Below are 21,740 nucleotides of genomic sequence, written 5' to 3' on the forward strand. Positions count from 1 at the left end.
CAAGGGACTCTCAAGAGTCTTCTCCAGTACCATGGTTCAAAAGCATCAATTCTTTGGTGCTCAGCCTTCTTTACGGTCCAACTCTCACATCCATACATGACTACTGGAAACACCGTAGCTTTGACTAGATGGACCTTTGTTGGCAAAGTAACATCTCTGCTTTCTAATAGGAAAGCATTTTTTGTCATAGCTTTTCTTCCAAGGATCAAGTGTCTTTTAATCTCATGGATACAGTCACCAGTCGCACTAATTTTGGAGCCCAAGAAAATGAATTTTGTCACTGTTTCCCCATCTGTTTATCATGAAGTGATGGGACAAGATGCCATGATCTTAGTTTTTTGAATGTTGTGTTTTAAGCCAACTTTTTCATATATTACCTCTTAATTACATTAGAATCGTACATAGTTACATATAATATAGTTTGTATAATGAGAAAGGGCATACAGACAATCTGTCCAGTGTTTTTTAAACTATGGGTCACAACTGTAGGAGAGAGAACCAACTTAGTGGGTCATGACCAGCATTTGTAAATGAAATGCAGTGGAGTAAAACATATTAAGCTATATAGCATAAAGTAAGCATTATTTCATGAAATTGTAAAAGTTCTATATGCACATGTGTATAGCAGATCAAGATTTAAAATGTATTTCTTACTTGGAGTTGTGACCACAAAAGTCTGAAATCTAATAGTAATTCTAATCAGTCAGTTCAGTCGCTTAGTCGTGTCTGACTCTTTGCGACCCCATGGATTGCAACACACCAGGCCTCCCTGTCCATCACCATCTCCCAGAATTCACTCAAACTCACATACATCGAGTCAGTGATGACATCCAGCCATCTCATCCTCTGTCGTCCCCTTCTCCTCCTGCCCCTAATCCCTCCCAGCATCAGAGTCTTTTCCAATGAGTCAACTCTTCACATGAGGTGGCCAAAGTACTAGAGTTTCAGTTTTAGCATCATTCCTTCCAAAGAACACCCAGGGCTGATCTCCTTCAGAATGGACTGGTTGGATGTCCTTGCAGTCCAAGGGACTCTCAAGAGTCTTCTCCAACACCACAGTTCAAAAGCATCAATTCTTTGGCGCTCAGCTTTCTTCCCAGTCCAACTCTCACATCCATACATGACCACAGGAAAAACCATAGCCTTGACTAGACAGACCTTTGTTGGCAAAGTAATGTCTCTGCTTTTCAATATGCTATCTAGATTGGTCATAACTTTTCTTCCAAGGAGTAAGCGTCTTTTAATTTTATGGCTTCAGTCACCATCTCCAGTGATTTTGGAGCCCAGAAAAATAAAGTCAGCCACTGTTTCCACTGTTTCCCCATCTATTTGCCATGAGTGATGGGACCAGACGCCATGATCTTCGTTTTTTGAATGTCGAGCTTTAAGCCAACTTTTTCACTCTCCACTTTCACTTTCATCAAGAGGCTTTTTAGTTCCTCTTCACTTTCTGCCATAAGGGTGGTGTCATCTGCATATCTGAGGTTTTTGATATTTCTCCTGGCAATCTTGATTCCAGCTGGTGCTTCTTCCAGCCCAGCATCTCTCGTGTTGTACTCTGCATATAAGTTAAATAAGCAGGGTGACGATATACAGCCTTGACGTACTCCTTTTCCTATTTGGAACCAGTCTGTTGTTCCATGTCCAGTTCTAACTGTTGCTTCCTGACCTGCATATAGGTTTCTCAAGAGGCAGTTTCAGGTGGTCTGGTATTCCCATCTCTTTCAGAATTTTCCCCAGTTTATTGTGATCCACACAGTCAAAGGCTTTGGCATAGTCAATAAAGCAGAAATAGATGTTTTTCTGGAACTCTCTTGCTTTTTCCATGATCCAGCAGATGTTGGCACTTTGATCTCTGGTTCCTCTGCCTTTTCTAAAACCAGCTTGAACATCTGGAATTTCACAGTTCACGTACTGCTGAAGCCTGGCTTGGAGAATTTAGAGCATTACTTTACTAACGTGTGAGATGAGTGCAATTGTGTGGTAGTTTGAACATTCCTTGGCATTGCCTTTCTTTGGGATTGGAATGAAAACTGACCTTTTCCAGTCCTATGGCCACTGCTGAGTTTTCCAAATTTGCTGGCATATTGAGGGCAGCACTTTCACAGCATCATCTTTCAGGATTTGAAATAGCTCCACTGGAATTCCATCACCTCCACTAGCTTTGTTTGTAGTGATGCTTTCTAAGGCCCACTTGACTTCACATTCCAGGATGTCTGGCTCTAGGTGAGTGATCACACCATCGTGATTATCTTGGTTGTGAAGATCTTTTTTGTATAGTTCTTCCATGTATTCTTGCCACCTCGTAATTCTAATAACCATTACACTTTATTAACAAGGTAAGTAAGGTGACAGAGGATATTAGTTATATGGTTTAACTAAGACTGTGTCTTCAGGTAAGGGAAGTGTTAAAACTAGTCCCCAAATCTGCCTTTGTCCAGTGCTTTCTGTGTCACTCACAGTTGCTTTAACCTACTTTTTGGAATGAAATACTTTAAAAATGGATAATGATTATTCACAATGCCTTCCACCATTAATCATCAGGAAGAAATGGAAAGTTTTAAATCTATTATAGAAAGAGAAACAGATGGCAGATTTTATAACTGTTTTTATATTTAGCCTTCAGGGAAAAGAATCAATTACTATTACAATTTTAAAACATAAGCAACTAAAGATTCTTCCATTTAAGAAGTTCTCTTTAAGTTTTGACCTATTCCAGGAAAGTGACTTCTGATCCCTGCCAGGTGGCCTGGGTAGAGAAGGCAGAGGTTTTGCCTTCACCCACCTGCCTCTGCAGACCTCCCTTTTTTGTTGTTTATATTGAGCTTTAAGATAGAATCCTCTTTGGAAAAAGTATCGTGCTGCTTACAGAAAAAGTTTGAAAGCCAATGTTCTAGAAAATAAAGGTACATCTGTATTAGCTACACCAGTGGTCAAGGTGTGTGTAGAATGTTATTCATGTTAATATTCTGATGTTAACCAGTTCACACTTCAATAAAGCTGGAAAATAAAAGAATACCTTTTTAATTTTTTAAAAAAGAAATCAGTTTTAGAGGAGCTTTTAATGGCTTTGCATTAACTCTGTGAAAAAAAAATTTGCATTTAGGGCAAAACTCATCATTATTTGAGCCTTCCTTGGGCAAAGCTACTTCTGGTTCAGTGTTTCTTTCATTTCCTCATTTCTTTATTCATTCATTCATCTTACAAATATTTATTTTGCAGCTGGCATGTACCATTGAAAACACAGCATGAAAATACAGACTTGGCCTCTACTGTCTTTGAGCGTGTTTGTTTAAAGAGAGATACAGAGATTATGCATGGGCTGAGGGTTAGATGGGAATACATGGCAGCTGGCAGTACATGGAACAAATGACATAGTTTCACATCCCTTAGCTTTCGTCTGTACTCTTCCATCATTTTGGTGAATTCCTTCAAATTTAATATGCAGTTCAAACACCTCTTTCTATGACATCTCTCTCAAGCTGTTCAATCAAGTGCCAAGATTAAAACATTTGCAGATTTCTACAACGGACCTTAGTGTTTTGCATATAACTGTTTCTCAACACCAGCTCTTTGAGGGTAGTCAGTAAGTGCCCAGTAATTGATTAATCAACTTTGAATGCAATATGCTGCACAGCTGAACACAGTATGCAAATTTTTTCCTACTAATTTGAAGTCTCACATAGGATAATGTAGATAGTAGTGTAGTGTTAGTAGCTCAGTCATGTCCAACTCTTTGCAACCCCATGGACTATAGCTCGCCAGGCTCTTCTGTCCATGGGATTCTCCAGGCAAGAGTACTAGAGTGGGTTGCCATTCCCTCCTTCAGGGGCTCTATCCTGACCCAGGATTGGATCCAGGTCTCCCACATTGCAGGCAGATTCTTTACCATCTGAGCCAGCAGGGAATACTATATTGTAGATAATTCATTAAAAAAAAACAAAACCACAAAAACGATGTCCATTACAGTGGCTCAGTGGTAAAGAATCCGCCTGCAGTGCAGTAGACTTGAGTTTGACCCGAGTCGGGACGATCCCCAGGAGAAGGAAATGGCCGTCCATTCCGGTACTCTTGCCTGGAGAATCCCCATGGACAGAGGAGCCTGACGGGCTACAGTCCATGGGGTCACAATCAAGTGACTTAGCATACAGCACATATGAAACAAAAACCTAGGATGACATTAACGATGCAGAGTAAAGAAATAACAAAAGTTCATACACACACAAAACAACAAAAGACTTGAGTAAGGCATTGTTTTTTCACTGATCAAATCATTCTTGTACCAAAATGTGCTTCAGCTGAACTAAAGAGTTAAGTATGAAAGACAAAAAGAGAAGACCTAAATGCTAAAACATGAAGGAATAATAATTGCCTTTGGAAAAGAAGTTTCTAAGAAAATACACAATGGAAAAAAAATTTTTTTAAGGTAAAAAAATAATAGATTTGACTCTACAAATTTATAATTTAAGCCAAGAAACATTATATATAAAAAAACTTAGAGAATATCAATCACAATTTATGGAATTTATTTGTATCCCAATTTAGCAATCTAACACTAATCAAAGTATTTTAAAACAATGGGTAAACATATCCGCTGACTTGATATTTGATGAAAAAATTTTAAGATATATTAATTTTTAAATAAGAGTCTTTAACTTTCAGAGATACCTACTCAAATATTTGCAGATGAAGTTTTATGATGACTGGAATTTGTTTGTAAATAATCCAGGGTGAGATAAGGAATAGATGAAACAAGATTGGGTGAAATTGGCAAGAATATACCATCCTTTTTACCTCTGAAAAAAGTTTGAAAATTTCTACAGCAAAAAGTGGAATTTTACAAAGAAATATAAACAGATTTAAAACCAAGCAGAGAACTGGGGGTGATGTTTGCTACAAACAATATTAAAAAATACAAATAAAGTTTTAAAAGCTAGCACATTGTGACACTTGGTGCCCACTGTTCCCTAGTAATCATTCTTGCCTCCTTACTATTAGCATTTCCTGTGTTTACCTGGGCACATTCCGTTCAATGTAAAGGAATAAATTTCCTAACTTCTGTGAATGTAAGTAGAAGTGCCATTTGTGATTCTCAGAAAATACCCTTAAGCGATACTTTTTTCTTTTCTGTTTCTTTTTTTTCTTCTGATGGCTGCAATGTGCATTTTCTTTGAAAGACTAATTTGGCCCACAAGATAAAGCCATTTGCCAAAAATGGTGAAGCAGCAAGATAGCAGGAACTTGGATCTCTGAAAGTTTAAACACACTGTCCTTTCAGTCCTGGACAGATTACCTCAGGCTCCTCTTTACATGAGAGATAAATTCCTTCTTGCTTGTGTCACTATTACTTGGGGTTTTTTAATCACTTGCAGCTAAACCTAATGATGAAAACATGCCCCATGACAGAAAAATAGGCAAATATCTTAGCATACAGTTTCTAGAAAAAAAGTATAGTTAGGCAAAGAGCACCTAAAGCATCAAGCGCAAAATACACATTTTGATAGCATTTTTTACCTATCAAATTATAGAAGTCATGAACGTAGTTCTTAATGCTTGTAGTATCACATAGTGGTTAAGAGAGCTGTGCAAGGAGACGGATTGCTTGGTTCAAGTTCCTGCTTTTGTCGTTCGCTAGATGAAAACTATTAGAGTCACTTGCTTCAGTTTCCTCATCTGTAAAACTAGGTTGATAATATGTGATGCTTTTCAAAGTTGTGAGGATGATGAGAAAAGGCCAACATGATGCCTAGTGTTTGTGAGTATCAGTTCAGTTCAGTTCATTTCAGTCGCTCAGTCGTGTCTGACTCCTTGCGACCCCATGAATCGCAGCACGCCAGGCCTCCCTGTCCATCACCATCTCCCGGAGTTCACTCAGACTCACGTCCATCGAGTCCGTGATGCCATCCAGCCATCTCATCCTCGGTCGTCCCCTTCTCCTCCTGCCCCAATCCCTCCCAGCATCAGAGTCCTTTCCAATGAGTCAACTCTTCGCATGAGGTGGCCAAAGTACTGGAGCTTCAGCTTTAGCATCATTCCTTCCAAAGAAATCTCAGGGCTGATCTCCTTCAGAATGGACTGGTTGGATCTCCTTGCAGTCCAAGGGACTCTTAAGAGTCTTCTCCAACACCACAGTTCAAAAGCATCAATTCTTCGGCGCCCAGCCTTCTGCACAGTCCAGCTCTCATAGTGATATTGAATAAAACAGATTTAAAAATAGAAGAGCTGCAATGAACATTGAGGTGGCTATATCTTTTCAAATTCAATTGGGATTGCAGGATCATATGGCAACTCTATTTTTAATTGCTTGAGGAACCTGCATACTGTTTGCCAGAGTAGCTGCACAAATTTACTTTCCCACCAACAACAAAGGAGAGTTCCCTTTTCTCCACACTCTCTCCAGCATTTGTTATTTGTAGACTTTTTAATGATGGTATGGCTCACTTCTTTATACTCAGAAGACAAAAATAGTTTTATGGGCAACCAGAAACAGCAGCAATTTAGAAGCCTGAAAGAATTTTGAGAGTTGCAAGTTTATAGTCACTATTTAAAATAACATGAAATCTTTTTCTGATTTTATTCCAGTGTTGCTAGAAAATGTGGGAGAAGAACTGGATCCGATCCTGGAACCTCTTCTACTAAAACAGACCTTTAAGCAGGGTGGAAGTACATGCATACGACTTGGGGACTCTACCATTGAATATTCACCAGACTTCCGCTTTTATATTACTACCAAGCTAAGAAATCCTCATTATCTTCCTGAAACTTCAGTAAAGGCCAGTATCTAAAATAAATGTTTTTTTACCAGCTTTTGCAAGTCTGTATTTTCCTCCTGAGCCATGAAGAAAACAGGTCTTTCTAAGTAAAATGGATTTTGTCCTTGTTTGGCATTTCCTGAAATTGCTATAATAATTTCCAAATGTTGCTTTTGTGTGTGCATGTCAGTAATAAAGGAGCCTTCAGTATGCAGTGAAACAAGACCATGATAATTTAATTTCTGCAGTCAATATTATTCTTAGATTTTCACTGTTAAAAATAGATGACACACATGCACATTCTTTCTTTGCCATAAATGATAATATACTAATTCTTAGAATGAGGATTCAGGAACAGAGCTTCATTCTTTCTCAGGATGAGTTTGCTGCCATCTGATTTTAAGGAACTGATTTTAATCACTTTTTCTTTTAAAATAATAAACATTCCTTTAAAAGGTAAAGTTAAAATTATAGTCAGTGACTAAAATGACTTGAGATGTTAAACTGTAACCAAGCTTCAGGAGCTTATTCCATTCATTATTCCCAGTTCCTAGCCCTCGTCGGCATTTGATGTTTGACAAATTTTTGTAGAATGAATGAATGAGGGAGGGAAGGATAGTTTTCATTTATAGAAGCTCAGAGGAGAGGACGTTAAGAAATATTCAGATTTTGAAAGAAACATATATAGAGACAAGATTTATCCAGAGAATTCAAACACTGTTCATTATTAGAAATATTTAAATGAACATAGGCATCTCTGTAGAGCCAGAGAAAACACGAAGATGAAATAATTCATGCCCTCAAAAGTGAAAATACATGAAAGGTAAAAAGCTCTCAAGAGGCTTACACTGTAAATAATGTATACGTCAAGTGACATTTTTTATGACTAGAAAGGCACAGAAGGATTCAGAGTTGGGGACACACTTTAGACTGGACATTCAAGGAAGCCATGAAGACTGGGGGAAGGTGGAGCGACCCTTGAGCTTAGTTTTGTTTGTTTTTTGTGTTTTTTTTTTTGAGCTTAGTTTTTAAAACACAATGTTAAAATATGAAAATTCTTAGCCACTGTTTATAATTATTGAAACAAATATGTTATCTAAACACCTAAAAATTTTGTTAAGTACTACTAGGAGAGGCAATATCTGCTAGTAGTGAAGAACATGGATTCTGGAGTTAGACTTCCTCGATTCAAATCTCGGCTCTGTCACCTACCAGTTGTGTGACTTTGGCCATGTCGTTTAACCTCTCTGTGCCTCAGTTTCCTCATCTATAAAATGGGAATAATAAATGTCTAGCTCATAGAGTGATATGAAGACTAAATAATCTATGTAAAATGCTTATAATAAGACCTAGCAATACTATTATGATTGTTACTATTAGAATTATTATTTAACTTTCAAATTTAAGTGGAAAAGAATGACTCATAAAAGAAAATAAAATCCTGATGCTGCATTACCAAAAAGCATTTTTAGTAAAACACATGGAACATCTTTTTTTACTTTTCAGTAAAATTTATGAAAAGATCACAGATAACATAAATAACAATTTATGTACAGTAATAACTAGTTATAGTTGAAGTCATAAACCACTGTGGATAGGGAACTATTTTATGATTCATTCTTGAAATCCTTGAGATCCCTAGAGTGTCTTATTGCTTCATTATTTTTAATTGCTGGGATTGATTAAAGAGGGATTAGAAAACATAGTGAGGCAGTTACTTGCTTTCATTTACAAATTAAAATACTTCCTCTTGATCTTATTTTTAGGATCTTTTATGTACCTTTTGCTTTCAAAAGTACCCAGGGGATGATACTGTGCTGCTATAATTCATTTCAATCTAAATGAAAATGAAATTTGAAGCCATATTTGTATGGTTTTAAATATTTGTTAGCAAAATGGCTAGACTTGCAAAATCTTGATGTCAAAAGATCTAACATTAATGGAATATGAATGAATACCTCCTTGTGTCTGAGGTAAAAGTTGTCAAACAGACATTTCTCTGAGCACTCTGACACTGGTTTGGGGATTGAAACAAATGTAATCTGTATACTTGGTTTCTCAGCCTAACAGGGAAAATCTCTTACAAACGTTAATGATAATTTTTTCATGACTAAATTCTGAAGCAGTAGAGAATTGCATGACAACATTTAATCATTTTTAATCGCTCAATTTAAAGGATTGTTGTTTATTATTCCATATAAATGTATGATTACAAGTGCCTATGTAATCACACTTAGTGGCATCCAAGGCCTGCCATGGGGCAAGCTGGGGGAGAGGTTTAATCGAAGACAGTACCATGGAGAAGGTGACTGGTTGTGGGTGGAGAGGCACCCCCACAGGGGTACATCAAGGAGCTGTTTTACACTTCCCGCTCGCAGGTAGGAAATTTCTCACAGAAACAGAATTACTCTGTCTCCAAAGAGGAAGTAATTCTCTTACAAGGAAGGTAGGAAAACACAAGTTCTCCCAACTCAGCAGTCAGGGCTGAAGCACATGCAGACGGTTTATAGTCTGTGTGTCTGAGATTTCACAGTCAGTTCAAGGTAGGTACATTGAAAGGCATGTGAAAGGGAGAAGTGGGAAGTGATGCTCAGGACACAGGTGCAGACCTTAATTCAAGACGTGAGGGCAGAAGACTGCACAATAGATGCTTTAAAAAGCAGGGGAACAAGGGAGGTCAAATAAGCCAAGATCAGGTGTTTATTGGCTTACGGATCCATTGGTGACCAGAGCTAGAAAGTTGCTATAATTCATTGCTGTGAGTATTGATGGGTATGTAGAGGCAGGAATGGGAGCAGATTGTAGAAGCCTAAGAAATGAAGTGAGGCAGAGACAACAGAATATACAAACAACATTTTCAGTTATACATTTAATAGTTACGAAGGCACAAAGAGAGATCCAAGAGCTGAAAGAGACTGTGTGGATGGTTTGTTTTTTGCTTTTTAAAAAGAGAGACCTAAGCATGATTACTTTCCCACGTATGGGAAAGACTCAGGAGATGGGTAACTTTAAGACTCAGGCAGCAGAGACCTGTGCGTAAGAGCCATTAACTGCTGAGACTAAGCAGGTTTAGCGGACTGCATCTTGATGGATGCTGGTGAACTGTGTATTCCTTTGTTCATAATAGTGGCTGAGTATCATATTGTAATGTAACATGACACAATATAATGTGCTATATTGTGATATGATTATATAATAGTATGTTACGGTTGCTGTTGTTGTTTAGTCACTAAGTTGTGTCCAACCTTTTGTGACCCCATGGACTGTAGCCTACCAGACTCCTTTATCCATGGGATTTCACAGGCAAGAATACTGGAGTAGGTTGCCATTTCTTTCCTCAGAGGATCTTCCAGACCCATGGATTGAACCCTGGTCTCCTGCTAGACAGGCGATTCTTTTCCCGTGAGCCACCTGGGAAGCCCCTAGGCTTTTCTGAAACATCTGAAGGAAAAATCCAAACGAACTTTTTGGCAAACCTAATATATACTCATGACAAGTCATCACTGTGTTCTTTTTTTTCTTATGTCTCTGTTTGTTTCTCTTATCTCCTCTGCTTTTGGACACCACTAGGCTCCTTAAAACATAAATCAGCCGGTCCAGCCAATACGTAGGTTGGCCTGCAGCCTGACTCTGACTGACTTTAGGATTAATGGGTTGTCAGAAGTTGGATGAATTTGAAATAAGAATTAATTGATCACCAAACACAACTCTCTGAAGTATTACATTTATGACCATGAGAAACTTTTGCAGGTTTTTAATTCAACAATCCAGCTTGCCTATATCCTTAATCACAGTCTCCACAAATTCTACCTTTCATATATACTGTGCTCAGTCACTCAGTCGTGTCTGACTCTGTGCAACCCTATGGACTGTAGCTCACCAGGCTCCTCTGTCCGTGGGATTTTTCAGGCAAGCACACTGTGGTGGATTGCCATTTCCTCCTCCAGGGGATCCTCCCAACCCAGGAATTAAACCCACATCTCCTGCATTGCAGGTGGATTCTTTAGTGCTGAACCATCAGGGAAGCTCCTTCATGTATACTTCTGTGATATTAGAGTCAACTTTAAGATTAGAATTTGAAGCATATAAGCAGAGGCTTTCTCAACAGAAATATTGGTGCAATTGTTGTGTACTTTCATTTACAGGTGACACTGTTAAACTTCATGATCACTTCTGAAGGGATGCAAGATCAGCTTTTGGGAATTGTGGTAGCACGAGAAAGGCCAGATCTTGAAGAAGAAAAGCAAGCTTTAATATTACAAGGAGCTGAAAACAAAAGGTTTTCTATATTATAAAATACAGAATTATTCTTAATTTGTTTCAAGATCACTTAGAATCAATTAAAGTACATATTAAAGATCTACGTTGTTAGGTTTAATAGGTGCATTGAAAGGAAAGACTTGAGTGGAAAATAAAAGGTATAACAGTCTGTATGTTAATTTGGAAAATTGCATTGCAGAGTATATTTTTTACATACAAGTTCTCAGGCACTGAAAGGATTAGAAGGCCTGCCGCAAGTCAAGGCAATGTATTTTCAACTATTCCACCAAGTTTTAGCACAAAAGTTTTAGTATTCATTATGTAGCTGAGGCTACCTGTTTTTGCTAAAGCATAGTCTGAATGAATATGTTGCATATCACTTTCTGCTTGTAATATCTGTATCATAGGTAGAAAGGGTAATGCTCTATAAATCATGAAATATTTCAGAAAATAAATGGAGTGATACTTTCTATTCAATTGGGAGCTGAGCGACTTGATGGCAGAGTAGATGGGCTTACTATCTCTCTCTAGTTACCACATAAATGATCATTAGAAAGAGAAGTGGAGCAGAAAGGCCTGTCTTTTTGACATTTTGCAAAATAAAGAATTAATTATATGGCATCACCATTCCGGATATTTGTCACATGTGATGTATGTCTTTAGATTACATGCTCTCTGTTTCTTATAAAAGAATATATACATGAAGTGATTTTTAATGATTTCTTCTTTTTCTGAGAAATATATTTATTTTTAATTCCAGGCAGTTAAAAGAAATAGAAGACAAGATTTTAGAAGTTCTTTCATCTTCGGAAGGCAATATATTAGAAGATGAAACTGCCATTAAGATATTATCTTCCTCCAAGGCTTTGGCTAATGAGATTTCTCAAAAGCAGGAAGTAGCTGAAGAGACAGAGAAGAAGATTGATAGCACCCGCATGGGCTATCGACCTATTGCCGTTCATTCCACCATCCTGTTTTTTTCTATTGCTGATTTAGCAAACATCGAGCCCATGTACCAATACTCACTGACCTGGTTTATTAACCTTTTCATCCTGTCTATTGAAAATTCAGAGAAGTCAGAAATTTTGTCAAAAAGGTATGTAAAAGCAATACTAATTAATACGAATAATAACTAATGCATGAAATATAGTAATTGGTGGCCTTCACTGTTGTTTCAGCATGGTGTTCACCTACAGCCATATAGCTAGAATGAACTTGATTAATCATTGTAACAGAAATAAATTTGAGGGTTAGACATTGAACAGATGTGTCCAAATTCAGTCTGCCAGGAAATTGTTTACAGAGATATGGGATTATAATGTAATACTGAAAAGAGGAAGTGTTGTTCATCATTTGCAAAATGTATTTATGATTGGAGGTATGGAAAGAGGAAGTAATATCCCTAAAAGATACAATTCTTACTTTCTGTGAGCTTGCATTCCAAAAGTTACAAATTCATCTTTTAATATACACATATATAAAACTGACAGATAAAAAAAGTTTTAAAAAAACAGTCTGCGTGATTGTGATATTTGTTTTTATAAATACCTATTTTTCTGTTGGCTATTGCAATAAGTAATGGAATAGTCTATGAGAGAATAAAAATTTCATTTTTTTTTGTTGTCAGTGAGATAAATTTTAGCTTGGTATTAAAACATGTTTTTAATAGAGTCTAACATTAAATTATTTCCTGAACAAGATAATAATTACAGTCTTTGCCCATTATAACTTTATTGATCAACACAGAGCTAGATATTTCAGTTTTCTAACTGTTCATACTCACAAAGGAAACTCAATTTACTAATATCATTCACATTTAAGAATTACCTTTTAGAAGTCCAAAATGCTCATCTCCTAAGTCTAAAGTGAATTTTTCATTTATCATGGTAGAATTTTGCTAAATTTTGAATATTCTTAGACTGCGTAATCTTTGGTTAGTATCATTCATTATTTTACAAGCCTGTATATGAGGCTAATGAAGGTGTAACACTGACGCTTGGCTTAGCAAACACCTTCTCAAATACCTGCCCACGAGAAGGTGAAGAAAGGGAGGGAGAGGATTTAGGGAGGGAATGCACGATGGTAGAGTTTAAAAGTTTCTCTTTATATTATGAACTTTGAAAATATTTCTCTCAGTATCTGACATTTTCAAGGTGAGCAAGGATTACTGAAATACAGAAAACAGAAATTTAAGTAACCTTTCTTAGGAAAGTTCCCAGCCATTTGCATTATGTTACTTACTTGAACAAGCATGTCTGGTTTTCACATTAGATTCTGAGTTCCCTGAGGCAATCATTTTTTTTAATATTCCTAGAATCTAGAACTTATCACAGAGCTAATCACATAGAGTGACACAGGAAATGATGTTCTGCTTTTCATTGCCGTTCTTAATTTCTATCTTGATTAAAACAAGACTACCAGAGTGTTATCATTTTAATTAATTTAAAATCTGTTGGAGTCTAGAGAAAAAACTTTGATTTTTCTCTTAAAGACCTATTTTGTATATAAGTTTTATAAATTTGGACAATTTTAGACTTTAAAAATAGTTACTGGTTCCTTTACTATCTCATTTATATGAAATTAGGATTTACTCACAGATATGGTATCTCTTTCTTCATAACTATAATATAGCCCCTTACAATTTATAGAAAATCAAATTCTTTTACCCAGATGTAAGATTTGAATGAAGTCCAGAAAACAAAATGTGCCTTTTTCTTTTTAGTTAAAATCCTTTCATTTAGAAACAATGAAAATCATATTTATGACTACAGTGATCTTAAAAATATAATTCTGCAACCAAAGAGTAAATATTAAAAAATACATTTGAAAACTTTGAAGTTATTGCTATACATACAGAAACATGCAGAAATCAGGAGAATTTGCAAAATAAAATTTTATGTGGACACACCTGTGTAACTAACACCCAGGTCAAGACATAGGACATTATCAACGGCCCAGAAACCACTCCGTGTCCCCTTCTTGTCACTATAACCCACATCCCCCCAGGTAATCACTGTCCTGACTTTTCAAAGCTAGAGATGAGTGTTGCCTAATTTAGAATGCTATTTAAATGGAATTACATGGTCTGTGCTCTTTTTTCTCTGACATCTTGCACTTAACATTGTGTTTGTGGAATTTATATTGTTTTGCACAGTGCAAAGAAGTGGTTTATTCACTTTCATTGTTAAATATGGGCGCATTCCCTATGCTTCTATACTGTTGGGGAAGTGTAAAAGCAAATCTCCCAATCCAGAAAATTTCTCCACAAAGTAGTTGAGAAAGAAAACAGTGTTTTACTGAAAAAGTTTTAAACTAGAATGTGATCTGCAGCACCAGCAGCAGTCCACTAAGCGAGTACAAAGACAGAAATCTAACTTTCCTGACTTTAGCAAACTGGCTTCATCCAGAAGAAAAACGAATGGCTTATCTTTATGATAGGATGTAGTTTGGCAGCTCAGAGTCAGGTGCCCATGAAGTTAGCCCATGAAAATGGCTCTCAGATATTCACAAGGGACATTCCTGGGTCGTAAAGTTGACAAAAGGCTTACCTATATTTCAAAGAGAAGGTACTTATAATTTTAAACTTTCAAAAGTAAATGCTCTAAGGAAAAAGAGGAGAGGGAAATCTCTTCTTCACATTTTAAGTATAAAAAGATTGGACCTCTTATTTTTATTTGTCCTTTCTCTATACCACAAATTTTTCATTCATTCTACTGCTGAGGACATTTGGGTAGCTTCCAGCTTGGAGCTGTTAAGAATTTTTGCTGTCTTGTACACTCTCGTATGTGGCGTTTGTATGTACATTTATCTGGTAAGTACTTATTCAGGAGTAGAATTGATCATAACAGAGTATATATATATTTCATTTTAATAAATATTGCCAAATAGAGTTCCAAAATGGCTACCACAAGGGAGACTCTACTAGTAATCTTGTTTAATCTTCCTTTTTTTATTTTTAAGTAAAAAGTAGGAGGAAGCAAGATCTCATTCAGAAATTAGAGTTCTCATAGAAATCATTTTTTTATTTGTCAATCATTGATAAACATCTGATAATCTGTTAAATATGTATAATTTTTACTTGTCAATCATACCTCAATAAAGCTGGACAAAAAAGCATTAGATAACCTGTGGTCTCTGGGTGCTGATTAGTTTATAGCTAAAACAAAAGCATAGAAAGGATATGACTACTAACAGTTAGACTACTAAATTGTTGGAAAATCTTAATATTGATCTAAAATTATTTCTAATTTTCTTTCATGAGAGATAAAAATATCTTTTTTTGTTTGTATTCTGATTGTTGCTATTCATAATAATTATTATTTAGTAATACCAAACATATGTTATAACTAAATATATAATTACTGTGCATATACTATGAAATAACCATAATAATTGGAATCATCTGTCTTTATAAAATTTTACTGCATTAGAATTTATTATGGCAAAATAAATAACTGTAGCAAAATGTACAGAAACAAAAATCTAACTAGAATATAATTTTGTTACAGGAAGCACACTTAAATCAACCTCTGCCTCTCACTCTCAAAAATACATGCAAGATCACACATGCCTGTGAGCACACACAGAATTTTTTCTTTCCCTGCTACTTTTGTCAAGATAATTGTCCCATGTTATTAAATATTCTTTTGAAATATAATTTTTAGGAGCTGTACAATATACTTTTTATGAATGCACCATAATTTTCTTCATAATTTTCTTATTGTAAGATTTGCAAGTAGTCTCCAGCTTTTGTATTATAAATAACACAGTAATAAATATAAATGTCACCATCATTGATTTTTTCCTTTGACTAAATCCCCAAATTAGGACAAATGTGTTCACTTCCTTCAGATGCCTGATATAAATTCCTTTTCTGTAAGGTTATACAAATGAACAAATTCATCAGAGGGAGCATGAATACCTTACAACACTGTATCACGCATCAGCATTGAAAATAATAATTTTTCTCATGTTAAGGTTTACTGTGAATATCAATCGCGCGTTAGCATTTACTAGGACGTTGTTTGGAGAAGGCGATGGCACCCTACTCCAGTACTCTTGCCGGGAAAATCCCTTGGACAGAGGAGCCTGGTAGGCTGCGGTCCATGGGGTCGCGAAGACACGACTGAGCGACTTCCCTTTCACTTTTCACTTTCATGCATTGGAAAAGGAAATGGCAACCCACTCCAGTGTTCTTGCCTGGAGAATCCCAGGGATGGGGGAGCCTGGTGGGCTGCCGTCTATGGGGTCACACAGAGTCGGACACGACTGAAGTGACTTAGCAGTAGAAGCAGTAGCAGGACGTTGTTAGTTGCAAATATTGTGATTATTAATATTTCTATGACTTGTCTATGTGGTAAATAAAAATGTAGTTTATCAAGTTATATTATTAGTCCAGCTTTTATAGATTTATAAACAGAGTAGCCCTCTTCTAAATTTAATAAAGAAACTATTAACTTTCATCTGTTCATTTATAATAATATATCATATAGAACATATGTAAAAGTTTATGAAATATGGAAATCCAGTTTTGCCACAAGAAATGTTTTATAGTTTTAAATAGTCCAAAAACTGTTAAATGTAATAGATTAATATACCATGCATTGACCTTTTTTCCAAAAGGAAGATTAGATTTGTAACAAAAAGTCAGCTGATGGTAAAAATGCAATTCTGCTGAAGTATTCCTACATTGTGTAACTCTCAAATTGGTGCCCCCAGTTAATGAGAATCCTTGATTTGTTTCGAGAGTAATTAACCAGAAAGTTTATTAGAAGAACACACATCTAAATGGTTTATAATAGGTTTCTCCAAGAGCATTTTTTGAGAGAATTATGCATTTTTATTTATTTACTTTTCTTTCTGTTGACCCTTAGGCTTCAGATTCTCAAGGATCACTTCACTTATTCCCTTTATGTTAACGTCTGCCGATCCCTCTTTGAAAAGGATAAGCTACTTTTTTCCTTTTGTCTAACTGTAAATCTGCTGATACATGAGCGATTGGTCAGTACTATTCTAATTTATGGGGAGAAAGTATTAATGTGAATTCATTAATTTATGAATTTGTGTGGGAATATATATAAAAGGATTGTTAATAGTTAGCAATTATTATAGTGAAGGTAAGATATCACAACTAGACTGAATTTCACAGGTGAAAAATAAATTAAGCAGAGTTCCTTATGTAAACATTGCTACTTAAATTTGTGTATGTTTTAGCTTGAAATAGTTTCTATCAGAATCTCATATATAAGGATGCATATAAACTTACTAGATGTATTGATATATGTACCCCAAGTAATAGTATAAATGGTAATGGTTTTAGGAACTTTTGCAAGTTTGTCAAATCTAACCATTGGGCTTAACAATACCATTCAATAATTTTAGCTATGTTTCAAATCTGTTTACTTAAAATATGGGAAGCACTTTAAGAATGGAAGAGAGGTGTGTAAATTCATTATTTTATACACATGTGTTTAAGCTTTATTAATTTCATGTGGCGCTGTATTAGTTGGATTTTGAAGAAACGTTTATTTTAGTATTTCTTGCAAAAATTTCATAGCAGTAACTCATTATATTTTATAGAAAATAATTGAAAACATGGCAGATTACATGGCTTTCTGTCTTGCCACAACTTTCACAGACAATAAAACTCTTAGCAGTCATTTTGGAAGGCATATATTAAAAAAGAATAAAATTCAGATTTCCATGTTTTGATCAGAAATTCTGGAGGAAAATTATCAACAAGTAGCTCTCTAAAATGAAACTATTTTGAAAACTGGTTATAATGAATACATTGATTTCTTATGAAGCAATACTGACCTATACCAATAACTAGAATTTTATGGGGGGTATTTGAAACTTGAAAATAAGTCAATTTTTTAAAATGGTTGTAGGTTACCTATGTATATGATGAACTCATTTCTGACTCTTTACGCTACTTTGTTTTCCAAAGATTAATAAAGCTGAGTGGAGATTTCTGTTAACTGGTGGCATTGGCCTGGATAATCCTCATGCCAACCCTTGTACATGGCTCCCTCAAAAATCTTGGGATGAAATATGTCGACTGGATGATTTGTCTGCCTTCAGAAACATTCGTAGGGAGTTTATGCGCTTAAAGGATGGATGGAAAAAAGTATATGACAGTTTGGTATGTTTTTAACTCTCTTGCTTGTTGCAAAGTTTTTAAATGGAGAAAATAATGTCAAATAATTTATTCTTGTCTGTAAGTAAGCATTAAACAGCTGGTCAAATATAATGTCTCGATTAGGCTATCCCCACTTTCTAATTGGCTCTGTTTGTACTTCTCTTTAAATTCCTTGGAATCTGTAAAGATGCAAAAAAGTTTCATGGTCCTTAAAAGTACTCTTTTTGGATTTCCATGCCAGGTTTTTATTATCAACTTAGACTTTGGCAGTCATAATGGCAGATGACTTAAAATTTTATAGAACAGGTTTTGTTTAGATTTTCTGAACACAGGGCACAAACTAATAAATATTTTTGTCATTTGACAAGAGGGGAAAAATAATAGTTCTCAAATAGTTTTCATGAGACCTGATCTTGCTAGTTGGAGATTACTGTAGCTAACATATACCATGATGCTCAGTTTCCCTTCTGGAATATAAACAAATTGTTGCCTTCCTTCACTTTTTCCTTAGCACAAGGGCTAATATTGTGATTCCCAGTTAGTTTTTCTAGTGTTTCTACTTTTTTGATATTTTGCTTTCCTTCAGCTTAATATGCAACGGTTCTTTTTGGAGTTGGGGTTTGGAGCAAAGGAAAAGCAGGATGTGTGGAGAAGACTTCGGTGACCTGTTTATTGTACTATACATGATAGAATGTGTCTGCACATGAATTTAAATATTTTGGTTTGGATCTCTTTGGGATTGATCCTTGTTAGTAATAAAAAAAAAATACTTTTTCCAGAGGCAAATATGTTTTTCTATGTAGTTGAGTCTAGTTTAAATAGAAATTTCTGTATGTTGAAGCATGGAGATTTCTGACCTGAGATACCCATGGCTTTCCCAGCTGTTTCAAAGATGCCAGGATCTTCTTTTCCCATGTTTATTCCTCTTCCTGGGATCTTGATACATCTCTTCTTACATATTTTTAATAACATTCTTTGGCTGTTTCTTTACTTTGTGTGTGTAGGGGGGGAAGGGGAAGGAAAGCGCATGCGCTCAGTCGCATCCAACTCTTTGCAACCTCATGGACTGTAGCCTGCCAGGCTCCTCTGTCCTTGGAATTTTCTAGGCAGGAATACTGGAACAAGTTGCTATTTCCTACTCCAGGGAATCTTCCTAACCCAGGGATCCAACTTGAGTCTCTTGAGTCACCTGTATTGGCAGGTGGATTCTTTACCACTGTGCCACCTGGGAAGCACCTTCTTTAATATACACATTTCCAAATATTCCTTTCTTGAATAGGTATCAAAATTTATCAAAATAAAAAGTAATACATAGCCTTCTTTGTTTGCAATAAATGTTTATTTTTGTAAATAGATAATGAGAGTAGTTTTTGCTGACTATATAGAGCTTCTCTATCTTTGGCTGCAAAGGATATAATCAGTCTGATTTTGGTGTTGACCATCTGGTGATGTCCATGTGTAGAATCTTCTCTTGTGTTGTTGGAAGACGGTGTTTGCTATGACCAGTGTGTTTTCTTGGCAGAACTCTGCTAGTCTTTGCCCTGCTTCATTCTGTACTCCAAGGCCAAATTTGCCTGTTACTCCAGGTGTTTCTGGACTTCCTACTTTTGCATTCCAGTCCCCTATAATGAAAAAGACATCCTTTTTGGGTGTTAGTTCTAGAAGGTCTTGTAGGTCTTCATAGAACCATTCAACTTAAAGCTTCTTCAGCGTTACTGGCTGGGGCATAGACTTGGATTACTGTGATATTGACTGGGAGCTGACTGTGGCTCAGATCATGAACTCCTTATTGCCATATTCAGACTTAAATTAAAGAATGTGGAGAAAACCACTAGACCATTCAGGTATGATCTAAATCAAATCCTTTATAACTATACAGTGGACGTGAGAAATAGATTTAAGGGACTAGATCTGATAGAGTGCCTGATGAACTATGGACAGAGGTTTGTGACATTGTACAGGAGACAGGGATCAAGACCATCTCCAAGAAAAAGAATTGTAAAAAAGTAAAATGGCTGTCTGAGGAGGCCTTACAGATATACCCATTTGAATGCAAAGTTCCAAAGAATAGCAAGGAGAGATAAGAAAACCTTCCTCAGCTATCACTGCAAAGATATAGAGGAAACTAATAGAATGGGAAAGACTAGAGATCTTTTCAAGAAAATTAGAGATACCAAGGGAACATTTCATGCAAAGATGGGCTCAATAAAGGACAGGAATGGTATGGACCTAACAGAAGCAGAAGATATTAAGAAGAGGTGGCAAGAATACACAGAAGAACTGTACAAAAAAGATCTTCATAACCCAGATAATCATGAAGATGTGATCACTCACACTCACCTAGAGCTGGACATCCTGGAATATGAAGTAAGGTGGCCTTAGGAAGCATCACTACAAAAAAAGCTAGTGGATCTGATGGAATTGCAGTTGAGCTATTTAAATTCCTAAAAGATGATGCTGTGAAAGTGCTGCCCTCAATATGCCAGCAAATCTGGAAAACTCAGCAGGGGCCACAAGACTGGAAAAGGTCAGTTTTCATTCCAGTCCCAAAGAAGGGCAATGTCAAGGAATGCTCAAACTACTGCACAATTGCACTCATCTCACACGCTAGTAAAGTAATGCTCAAAATTCTCCAAGCCAGGCTTCAGCAATACGTGAACCATGAAATCCCTGATGTTTAAGCCAGTTTCAGAAAAGGCAGAGGAACCAGAGATCAAATTGCCAACATCCGCTGGATCATGGAAAAAGTGAGAGAGTTTGAGAAAAACATCTATTTCTGCTTTATTGACTATGCCAAAGCCTTTGGCTGTGTGGATCACTATAAACTGTGGAAAATTCTGAAAAAGATGGGAGTACCAGAGCAACTGACCTGCCTCTTGAGAAACCTTTATGCAGGCCATGAAGCAACAGTTAGAACTGGACATGAAACAGACTGGTTCCAAATAGGAAAAGGAGTATGTCAAGGCTGTATATTGACACCCTGCTTATTTAACTTCTATGCAGAGTACATTATGAGAAATGCTGGGCTGGAGGAAGCACAAGCTGGAATCAAGATTGTCAGTAGAAATATCAATAACCTCAGATGTGCAGATGACACCACCCTTATGGCAGAAAGTGAAGAAGAACTAAAGAGCCTCTTGATGAAAGTGAAAGAGGAGAGTGAAAAAGTTGGCTTAAAACTCAACATTCAGAAAACTAAGATCATGGCGTCCGGTCCCATCACTTCATGGCAAATAGATGGGGAAACAGTGGCTGACTTTATTTTTCTGGGCTCCAAAATCACTGGAGATGGTGACTGCAGCCGTTAAATTAAAAGACGCTTACTCCTTGGAAGGAAAGTTATGACCAACCTCAGTTCAGTTCAGTCACTCAGTCTTGTCCAACTCTTGCAACCTCATGAATCGCAGCACACCAGGCCTTCCTGTCCATCACCATCTCCCGGAGTTCACTCAAACTCACGTCCATCGAATCAGTGATGCCATCCAGCCATCTCATCCTCGGTCGTCCCCTTCTCCTCCTGCCCCAATCCCTCCCAGCATCAGAGTCTTTTCCAATGAGTCAACTCTTTACATGAGGTGGCCAAAGTA

At 36.5% G+C, this 21,740-nt stretch overlaps 1 protein-coding gene across 1 annotated transcript in view; it reads left to right on the forward strand.

Annotated features, from left to right (window-relative positions):
* The window catches only part of DNAH7 (dynein axonemal heavy chain 7), a 260,268-nt gene that overhangs the window by 192,580 nt on the left and 45,948 nt on the right, over window positions 1-21,740 (forward strand). Inside the window, exons 49-53 of the mRNA XM_005676291.3 lie at window positions 6,583-6,773; window positions 10,898-11,031; window positions 11,773-12,108; window positions 16,886-17,012; window positions 17,962-18,156. Coding sequence (XP_005676348.1) covers window positions 6,583-6,773; window positions 10,898-11,031; window positions 11,773-12,108; window positions 16,886-17,012; window positions 17,962-18,156 — 983 coding nt within the window. The remainder of the gene's footprint in view (window positions 1-6,582; window positions 6,774-10,897; window positions 11,032-11,772; window positions 12,109-16,885; window positions 17,013-17,961; window positions 18,157-21,740) is intronic.

The sequence above is a fragment of the Capra hircus genome, chromosome 2, assembly GCF_001704415.2.
Source record: "Capra hircus breed San Clemente chromosome 2, ASM170441v1, whole genome shotgun sequence".
Taxonomy (NCBI): domain Eukaryota; kingdom Metazoa; phylum Chordata; class Mammalia; order Artiodactyla; family Bovidae; genus Capra; species Capra hircus.